Source organism: Coffea arabica, chromosome 2c, assembly GCF_036785885.1.
Source record: "Coffea arabica cultivar ET-39 chromosome 2c, Coffea Arabica ET-39 HiFi, whole genome shotgun sequence".
Taxonomy (NCBI): domain Eukaryota; kingdom Viridiplantae; phylum Streptophyta; class Magnoliopsida; order Gentianales; family Rubiaceae; genus Coffea; species Coffea arabica.
Genome location: NC_092312.1, coordinates 45,937,411 through 45,948,128, shown reverse-complemented (window position 1 = coordinate 45,948,128; position 10,718 = coordinate 45,937,411). Strand labels below are relative to the sequence as shown.

The 10,718-nt window shown below is 39.9% G+C and overlaps 1 protein-coding gene across 1 annotated transcript; it reads right to left on the bottom strand.

Moving 5' to 3' along the window:
* Positions 1–1,031: 1,031 nt before the first annotated feature.
* On the bottom strand, positions 1,032–7,397 carry LOC140035674 (uncharacterized). Its single transcript, XM_072076994.1, has 5 exons — positions 7,148–7,397; positions 6,748–7,058; positions 4,603–4,724; positions 2,234–2,874; positions 1,032–1,204 (listed from the first exon to the last, which is right to left on the bottom strand). Exons 1-5 carry the CDS (start codon positions 7,395–7,397, stop codon positions 1,032–1,034), a joined length of 1,497 nt encoding a protein of 498 aa, XP_071933095.1.
* Positions 7,398–10,718: the final 3,321 nt, after the last annotated feature.

Here is a 10,718-nt window from a genome sequence, read left to right as displayed (position 1 = left end):
CACTGAAATACTGTACTGGTTATATGAAATACTGAATTCCACTCATGGAAACTGATTTGGTGTCGTTTGGATGAATGTCCAACGGCTTTACTGTATCACTGAGCTCAACCCCGTTTGGTAGTCAATTGGATCGAGCCGGCGAGGGCTTGGTCGTGAAAATTGTCTTGCCACGGGGACTGTACTGAGGAACCTTGTAGTAATGAGACTCTTGGTTCCGGTATACTCGAGTATTACCAAAAGTGACTGAATGGAGTGCGGGCCCGGTTGGGGTATGATTGGTGGAAGGAAAGGAAGTAAAGTGAGGTCTACGGTTTTGGGTACTTTTAACATTGACGGAGGGTCAATGAGGTTGGATCAAGATTGCAAGTGTGGAAATGGGCTCTTGAGAGCCAACCGTATCCTTTCCCTGGTTTGATTTATCTCTTAATTGCATATTTGAACTGAACGGTTATGATTATGTGATCTTGACTGCTTTTGTGTGATAGTTGCTCACTGGGCTTTAGCTCATACCGTGCCATTTGTTTTCCTTACAGGAAAATGACCACTTTTGGAAAGAATGTGCTAGTTGGTTCAAGTTGAGCTCATGTGAATGTATATTTTGAATAGCTCCTTGAGGGTGAAAACCCTAGGTGTTTTGTTGCAACCAATGGTTGGCTTGTAAATGGTTATTTGTACATGTATGAACTAGTTGAATATTTGATATGCCGTCTTGGCTTGCAAATGTTGGTTTCCAATGTATATATATGTTTGGTCGATGCTTGGTTGGATTTCGAACTGATACGCGTTTCAAGCGGAAAAGAAAAAAAATTTGGAAAAGGAAAGGGCCAAATCCGGCCGGATTCTGACGTGTCCTCTACTGTTCATCGCGGCTTCGATTTTCATTTTTTTTTATTTTGTGATTTTGACCTATTTGCGCGCGTTGGTAAGCTCCGGAGCGCATTAGATCGACGTTAACTGATCCGTAGTCCTGGCGAGAGCTGGGCAGGCAGTCCGCTAACCCCTTTGGTTCGCCTTAGGGGAAAGTGGGGCTGTTACACTGGAAACCTTTCCTTCCTCATATGCACCCAAACCCAATCACCGAGTTCGAATACAACATGTTTTCTACCCTTATTTGCATGTTGTGCGTATTGCGCATTTTTCTTCTCAATTTGAGCTCGAACTCTCTCATGCAAGGTCTGAACAGCTTCTGCCTTTTTGACACTGTCTAAACACTCATTAACAGGAATAGGTGATAAATCTAGAGGGGTTAGCGGCTGAAATCCATAAACAATTTCAAAAGGGGAATGATTAGTAGTAGAATGAGTGGTTCGGTTATATGTAAACTCGGCAATAGGCAAACATTCTTCCCACTTCTTCAAGTTCTTTTGAACAATGGCTCGAAGTAGAGCACCAAGGGTTCGATTGGTTACCTCAGTCTGACCATCCGTTTGGGGATGACTAGAAGTAGAAAACAGCAATTTAGTTCCCAACTTTCCCCAAAGTGATTTCTAGAAATAGCTTAAGAATTTCACATCCCTATCATTTACAATAATACGCGGTACTCCATACAATCTAACCACATCCTTGAAGAATAAATCAGCAACATGGCGCGCATCATTTGTTTTCCTACAAGGGATAAAATGAGCCATTTTTGAAAATCTATTCACTACAACAAAGATACTATCCATACCTGTAGAAGATCTTGGTAAACCAAGCACAAAGTCCATGGATAAGTCTGTCCAAGGAGCATGAGGTACGGGTAGAGGAGTATACAATCCATGAGGGTTACTCCTTGACTTTGCCTGCTTACACTTTAAACACTTATCACAAATGTTAGCAATGTCACGCCTCATTTTAGGCCAATAGAAGTGTTCATGCAAAATGTCAAGAGTTTTATCAATACCGAAATGCCCCATCAACCCTCCGCCATGGGCTTTTCTAACAAGTAATTCCCTAAGTGAACAATTGGAAATACATAGGCGATTTTCTTTGAACAAGAAGCCTTCATGCCTATAAAACTTTTGAAATGCAGCATGTTCACAAGCTTGAAACACATTAGAAAAATCATCATCATGTGCATACATGTCTTTAATGTGCTCAAAACCAAGTAACTTAGTGCTCAGGTTAGTGATCAAAATATACCTTCTAGACAATGCATCCACAACGACATTATCTTTTCCCTTCTTATACTTAATGATATATGGAAAGGTATCAATAAATGCAATCCATTTTGCATGTCTTTTATGCAACTTACCCTGCCCCTTAAGGAATTTAATTGATTCATGATCAGTATGTATCACAAATTTCTTAGGCATAAGATAATGCTGCCACACTTCAAGAGCACGCACAACAGCATACAGTTCTTTATCATGAGTAGGGTAATTAAGAGCTCCCCCACTCAACTTCTCACTGAAATATGCCAAGGGTCTATTATTTTGATGTAAGACAGCCCCTATGCCAATCCCACTAGCATCACATTCAACTTCAAACATCAAATCAAAATTAGGCAAAGCAAGAATGGGTGCTGAAGTTAACAAATTCTTAAGCTTATTAAACGACTCTTCTTGCTCTTTTCCCCATTGAAACCCCACATTCTTTTTAATTATCTCATTCAAAGGTGCTGCAATAGTGCTAAAGTCTTTAACAAATCTCCTATAGAAACTTGCAAGACCATGAAAAGACCTTACCTGAGACACATTGTTTGGAGTCGGCCACTCCATGATGGCCTTTACCTTGGCGGGATCAACACTTATGCCATTTGCACCAACAATATAACCAAGAAAGTTAACCTCAGGAGTGCAAAAGACACATTTTTCCATGTTGGCAAATAACCTATTTTCACGCAAGGCACTTAAAACAAGTCGCAAATGCTCAACATGCTCTTCTAAAGACTTGCTAAAGATTAATATATCATCAAAATAAACAACAACGAACTTTCCAAGAAAATGCCTTAAAACATGGTTCATTAATCTCATGAAAGTACTTGGAACGTTTGTTAAGCCAAAAGGCATCACAAGCCACTCATAAAGACCATACTTTGTTTTGAAAGCAGTTTTCCATTCGTCACCTTCCTTTATCCTTATTTGATGATAACCAGATCTTAAATCAATTTTAGTGAAAATGATTGCTCCATGCAATTCTTCTAGCATATCATCTAATGTGACGCCCCGAAAAAAAATAGGGTTTTCATTTTATGTATATTTTGTTGGACGAGCGGAGTAACACAGTTTTCAACTCGGAAAAGAAAAGAAAAGTTTCGAAAAATGGCAGGGGCCAAATCCGGCCGGAAATCCGGCCAGTTTCTGGCCGGATAGCTGGCCGGATTGCCCTGCAGTTTTGAAAAAAAATTGGTTTAGCTACAGCCTTGTATCCGGCCAGGAATCCGGCTGGAAATCCGGCCAGATTCCGGCCGGATTGTGACGTGTCACAGCCGGTCAGAAGCTTTGACCGGCTGTTTCCTTCATAAATATCTTGTTTTTGGCTGCTTTTGTCTTCATTTTGTTTCTGCTCAACCGAGGCCTTGAGAGAGAGGAAAGAAAACTTCATTATTCTAGCTTCAAATTTCTACTCCCATCTTGAGTTTTAACCGTTTGTTTTGCAAATTGCTCCGTTTAATCTCTCATCTAAGTTGATTGCAAGCCTTTGGTGGAGTTGTTTTGGTTGGAGAGGCTTTAAGTTGCTATCTTCTTGAACTCATGAGGTGAGTTGCTAAGAAAGTTGCTATTTTTGGTTTAATAATGGTATAGTAGTGATTTGTGGTGGTTATATATGTTATATTGTGAATGATTTCATGGGTTTAAGGAATTTATGGTGAATTTCTGATTTATTGGGCATTTTCCGATTTTATATGATAAGCATGAATTGGTCTTGAATTGATGGATTGTTATGGTGTTAAATGGACTCTTGATACGTTAATTGCGGTTGGTTGCGGAAAATTTCCGCTTATGGTATGAATTTCTGGTTCTAGGGTTTCAATTGGGGGTTTTTCTAATGGTTGGCTTTAAGCTTCTAATTAGTTTTGATTAAAGGGTTTTGTGGCCCTAAGTGGATATGTTTTATCGTTTATGAACCGTATGTGCAATTGTGGTTAATTGCTATATGATTGGGGTATTTGTTTGTAGGATGGAAAATAAGAAAATTAAGGGGAAATGCTGTCCCATTTGTTGGAGAATATTTGATTGATTTGAATTTGAGTGATCTTGACTAATTTTATGGAATTCTTATGATTTGGAAGTTGGGATAATAAAGTTCCATGTTAGTGACATTTCCAGACTTTATTTACGTGAATTCATCTTGATTTGCCAAGTATATGATTAGAAGAAGCTATGCTAGTGTTAAAGTGGAATTACTAGCCTTTAATCGTATTTAGCGATGGTTATTTACAAAGGTTGGTTTGGAGTTGTAACTTCAGTTTTACGGTAACTAATTCTGCCCTCATGTGATAAGTTATTAAGTAGTGGTTGTTCATAGCACGATAGCTTGATATTGTGACAAGTGAAGTTTGGGTTTCCAATTGATATAATAATCTGCCCTGTTTTTGCATCATACATTTGACCTTGAGAGAGACTGATTCGGCCCTTGTCCAAAACATAAAACTTGTAGATATATGAGTTAACTACCTACCTGCAAAATTTCAGATTGTTTGGACTTCTGTAGCCTGAGAAATGACTGAATTGCCCCTGACTGTTCATAGACCCTGTTTTGCTGACAGTTTTCTGTCCTCTCCTAGATTTCGATATTTGACCCTGAAATTGTACGTTTTGACTTTGGAAGTCTTCATAAGAAATGTTGGTATATGTCTTAGTTTCGTAACGCCATAAGAATCGTTTCAATCGGATAAGCGTAGTTTCAAATGTGATTAAAATGCCAAAAAGTGGCAGGAACTTGTTAAGTTTAGAATTCCTTTTATTTGACATGCTGTTTGTCATTTAGGGCTTTGACTTGAGCAAGGCCATGAGGTACGATGGATGGTTTCTGAGCTGTGTTTGGGTGAGTGAACCTTAACTACTTCTCCAAAAGTTACTTTTGAACTAATTCTTGCATTGATTACATGATTGCATCTCATTGTGTATGTGTGTGTGCCATAACATTTTGGCTCCGATGGGTTCTTGGGAAAATCTTGTGCTTAGAACCAATGTCTCCACTACTGTTTACGCATTCCTTGGAGCACGATGGCTCCTTATACCTGTTTATCTGTTACTTGATTGAAGGGAGCGTTGGACATCTAAGTACAAGGATTTCACTGGCTTCAAAGAGCTTTATACGCACATTTGATCGCTAGTTCATGATATCAATTAAGTATACTATTGTTAAGTTTATTTGATTATTGATTTTACTGTTCACTCACTGAGCTTCTAGCTCACCCCAAATGTTTTCTTCTCCCCACAGGGATCGAGGCAAAGGAAGCGCTTGTATTACGTTATGTGTATGACCGGATGGCATGTAACTTGTATAGTTAGATTTGGATTCGTTTGTGTAATTGTTGGGCTAGGGTGACTGTTTGAAATTGGAATGGATGGATTATACCTTGTACGGTTTGAATTTGGATTGCCTCTTGTGTAATAGCTTAGTATTAGGGTTTGTAATGAATGATTGGACTTGAATGGATGTACGTGTACATTCCGCTGCGTTTGTGATATGTAATTCTTGGAGAATTTGATGTATATCTTTGAGATTTATATTGTAATTTGTTTGAGAACTGTAGTGATTGACCGAGTCCTGGCGAGAGCTGGGCAGGCGGCCCGCCGAACCCTCTGGTTCGCCTTAGGGGGAGGTGGGGTCGTCACATCTAACCTAGAAATAGGGTGACGATACTTAACAGTAATTTTATTAATTGCACGACAATCTGTACATATTCTCCAAGTCCCTTCTTTCTTAGGCACTAGAATAACCGGAACTGCACAAGGACTAAGAGATTCACGAACCTGTTCTTTTTCAAGGAGGGAGTCGACTTGCCTTTGAATTTCCTTTGTTTCCTCCGGATTTGCTCTATAGGCTGGTCGATTTGGTGAATTGCTCCAGGAACAAAGTCGATTTGATGTTCAATGCCTCGAATTGGAGGTAATCCTTTCGGTAGTTCCTCTGGAAACACATCCTTGAATTCCTGCAAAAGAGAGTAGATTGCACTAGGAAGAGAATCGGTTATGCCTAGTGTGTAAAAAGAATAATAACCAGCTTCCCTGTACAGAAGTACTATGAGAAGACTTTGTGTACTCAAAGCCATATCTACCTCACGCACACTTGCATAGAAATTCCCTTTTTTCACTTTCAAGCTCTCGGCCTCACTGAGTTTTTTTCCACTCGAATTTTCTTTTTCACTCAACTCGGCCTCTACTTTCTTTTTCCCCTCATTCGGCTTTTTCTTTGCTTCTTTCGATTGCCTTTTCTCTCTCTCTTTTCTTAAATGCAATTGTTCTTCATACATTTGTGTGGTGTCAATGGTGAAAGAGTGATTTTGAGGTTATCCATAATGAACTTATACTTATTGGTAAGTCCAATATGATCAGCCTGTCTATTATACTCCCAAGGACGTCCCAACAAGACATGACTGGTATGCATACGAATTACATCACATAAAACTTGGTCCTTATATCGACCAATAGAAAAAGCAATTAAGGACTGTTTGGTCACCTTGACTTCCCTCCCATCATTTAACCAAGACAATATATATGGTTTAGAGTGATAAGTCCATGGAATGTGGTTTTGCTCCACAAAATCAGCGGCTACACAATTAGTACAAGAGCCACTATCAATGATCATAAGACATACCTCATCTCCAATTTTGCATCTCGTACGAAAGATGTTGGTTCGTTGGAGATCATCTTCTTGAGCTTGTGCATTAAGCACTCTCATAGTCACCATAGTTCGTGCTACGGGGTCCTCCTCTATCTCAACCATGTCATCATCCTTCCCTTCTTCTTCAAGCGGTGGCATGTCCGCATATTCCTCCTCTCCTTCGCTTTGCCACACTCCCTCTTCGTTCATGTACATGATGCTTCGGTTAGGGCATTGAGCCATGAGATGGCCAATTCCCTTGCATTTGAAACATGCCTTTGGCTGGTTGGTAGATGTATTTGCCCCTGGAAAAGTCGGCCGCAGGTTGGTTTAGAAGAAGTTGCACTCGGATGGGACGGTTGTTCCATTCGCTTGTTTTCCCTCTCTCTATTACCTTGCCTTGGCCAAGCATTGGATGTTGGCAATTGATTTCTTTTCCAAGGAGTGGAAGAAGATGTAGTGGTTCGACCATTAGGTGTCTTTAGAGGTGAGGCTTGCTTTTCCACCTTCTCTGCATAAGACACCATTTGTTGAAGTTCAAAGTAGTCTTGAAGCTCAACCTTCTTCCTAATTTCAGGATTTAATCCATTAAGGAACCTCGCCATGGTTGCTTCCGAATCCTCTTGTACATTAGCCCTTATCATCGCTACCTCCATTTGTTTGTGGTACTCATCAACCGAATTAGAATCATGAGTGAGTTGTTGGAGCCGATTGTACAAGTCCGTGGTATAATGGAAGGGTACAAATCGTTTCCTCATCACTTGCTTCATTTCAGTCCAAGTGTCAATCGGTGGTTCCCTATTTCTCCTCCTTGTGGCACATATTTGCTCCCACCAAATAGATGCATAATCTTGAAATTCAATAGCTGCAAGTTTCACCTTTTTATCTTCAGAGTAATTGTGGACTTCAAACACTTGCTCAACTCGCCTAACCCAATCCAAGTAAGTTTCAGGATCATTTTTCCCATGAAAGGTAGGCATCTTGGTTTTGATGGAACCAAGATTGTCATTGGTTCTCCTAGGTCGGTCTCGACCTTCCCTCACTCCCCCTTGACTTTTCCTTGATCGAAAGGAGGTGTTAGAATGATATCCCTCATCATCCACATCATGATCAACACTTTGAACACTCGAAGCCCTATTGTGTGTATCTCCGGTACCTCGCATCTCAATGGTAGCCAATCTGTCTAATAATTGTGTCATTACAACTTCATGTCTCCCCGCTTGTTTTTGAAGAGCTTGGAGCACCAGTTTGAGTGACACGTCGGTCTCAGATGGCTCAGGCATGTTCCCCTCTTGAGACATATTGTCCAACCTGCAAAACAAGTGTATCCTAGTCTACCTTGCAAGCACTCGTGTATCACTCAAGGAAAACACATTCACTCTCAATTTTCCCTCCTCGAAGTTCTTAAAACAACTCAAACTCTCAAAAATTTAGAATTAATTACCCTATAAGCAAATAATAAGACACAAAGCAGAATTTTGTAAATTCTAGAAAAACTCTACCCGAAGCTGGAACTTTTTTTTTTTGAGCAGCTGTTTTACTGAGTTTCTAGTCAGTATTTTGGAGGGTAAGTGGTGCTTTTGGGATGTTCAAATAACGCAAGAACCAGTCCTCAAATTTCAGTCAAATCAGTTAGCAAAAACTAGCTTAACCGATTTTAGAAACTCAAGAATTCAAAGGCGGTTTGGCTAAGGTGTTTGTGGTAGTTTAGGTTTGGCTTTGGAAACTGATTTGAGGTGCTTGGGGTCTGGTTAGGTAGTTTGGGGTTGTTGAAATTCAATTAAGATTGGAAACTCAAGAATTGGAAACCAATCAAGATTTGGAGACTCAAGTTTTTGGGAAACCAATCAAGAATTGGAAACTCAAGATTTGGGAAACTTGATTTCCTTTGTGTGAGAGCCGATTCCTTCTCTTCTTTCTTTTTTTTTTCCTTCGGCTCTTCAAGGAACACAAATTCAGTCACACCAACAAGTTCAAGAAACGGATGAAAGGTTATGCAAATTCCAAGAAAACCCTAGTTCTTGATTTATTGTTCAAGAACTTTCAAAACAAGACTTGGTGGTTCAAGAACTTCAAGAATTTTGTTCAAGGAGCTCAAGAACTTTCCCAAATTATGTTGTGGTGTCTAGGGTTTGCAAGAACAACAACCAATACTCAAGAAATAGGCAAAACAGAATTTCAGCAATACTCAAAAGAAAATTCCAACAATACTCTAGCAACTTGGACACTAAAACTGATACGTTCCTCGATCAACACGTTCGAGACACGTAGCACGTTTGCCCAAGGATCTAGCGAGGTTGTCCAGCGCTTGGATTGCGGAACCTAGAACCAAACGGACGACACGATTGGTTTTAGATGGTAGACGACACTCCGATGAAGGTGAATACTCCAGGGGAATAGGTCGGATGAACAATCAAGGACAGGACGCAAGATTGCTCAATAACCCTTGCCAAGGCAAGTTAAAGGCTCGAATTCTCTAGAAAGAAAACGAAAGTACTAAGAATTTTATTCATAAAACTTGTGTCTTTAACCTTACAAAGCTAGCCTATTTATAGGCTAAAAATAACAAGAAAACCCTAAAGAAACCCTAAGGAAAAAAGTCGGACAGCTTGTCTTCAAGATGGGCCCGCCCATGCCTTCTACTAGGCAACTAGTCAAACTAAATAAATAACAACGACTAAGGCCCTACTCGGCCGACTCACAAAGAGGCACACTTGATTCTTCATGGGCTTGGATCAAAGTGTAAGTTGCTTGATTGACTCTTTCCAAGCCTTCAATATCTCTATGGGCCCCATGTTGATCCAGGACAACTCGAACAAGGGCTTGGAGAGATTCTTTGAAGAGCTTGGCCCGTGCACGTGTGACAGGGCCCAATGGGACTCGGACTGGGCTCTGGTTCATGCACACATCAAAAACAATATAAGGTATGTGACTCTTATTTTTTTTTTTTTGTCTTTAAACCCTAACAACCCAAACACAAGTATAACAGACCCAAAAACTTGGACAGAAAACACAAAAAAAAAAGACAACACCCAAACAGATATTTTTTTACTCGGATGAACAGTAACGTGAACAGTACACTACAGTATGATGAACAGTATTCGGTACACTAATGATGAACAGTAATCGCTACAGTTTTTTTTGGACAAAAGACACAAACGAACAAGATATGAACAATTTCAATTAAAAGAGAATTAACCTGATGCTCTGATTACCAACTGATGAGCAACCCTAGGGGAAGACCCTCCTCGACCCTCCCAACCTTGTAATTATCAGAGTTAGATCTTTTCTCCCAATCAAAATATAACTCGATTGTTCTCATGAACTCAAGACCTCTGACACACAAAGGCAATCAGCAACCTTAAGCAAATAATGATGGATGAAGAGACACCACGATTAGGGAACAAACTAATCGATAAAGTCTGATTTGAATCCTAAGCTATGAACTCAAGAATTCAAGAGTAAGTTCGAATAAGAACTTGAAGGAAAATTCCTCACGATTTCTGGTTGTAATAATCTCCCATCTCGCTCATACAATAGGTGCCTTTTATAGGCTAAAACTAGGGCAAATCCGACCCAAATAAACCTGGAATAGGAATTCGATTCGCATAAAGAGCCAGCTCTTTAAGGCTTCCCGATAAGGCCCGATAAGTAAATAGCCAGCTCTTTAAGGCTTCCCAATAAGGCCCAATAAGTAATTAAATACTCAACGACTAACAACTACTAAACTAGGCAGTCTTAAGACAACTACCAACTAAGCTAACAAGTATGAGATCATTCTTTCACTTCAAACGTACAAGTGAACAAGGTAACTTCATAGTCTATAAAATCTTCAAACTTAGCTTGCTCCTTGCTTGTATGGTGAATGATCAAGGCTTGTAAAGCTTCCTTCACCTTCTTGGATCTTGATCTCGTCATCGGACCACCAATGTTGACCAAAGGATCCTTGACCCAAGATTGAAGTT

Bases quoted from the DNA above. Each gene is read 5' to 3' on its own strand.
- LOC140035674 (XM_072076994.1), bottom strand. From the start codon at position 7,397: ATGATAAGGGCTAATGTACAAGAGGATTCGGAAGCAACCATGGCGAGG. The intron at 4,725-6,747 runs GTATGTCTTATG...GTACAATTTCAG, and splicing joins GATGCAAAATTGGAGATGAG to GGTCAAATATCGAAATCTAG. The intron at 1,205-2,233 runs GTAAGTTGCATA...ATGAGTGTTTAG, and splicing joins TAAATTCCTTAAGGGGCAGG to ACAGTGTCAAAAAGGCAGAA.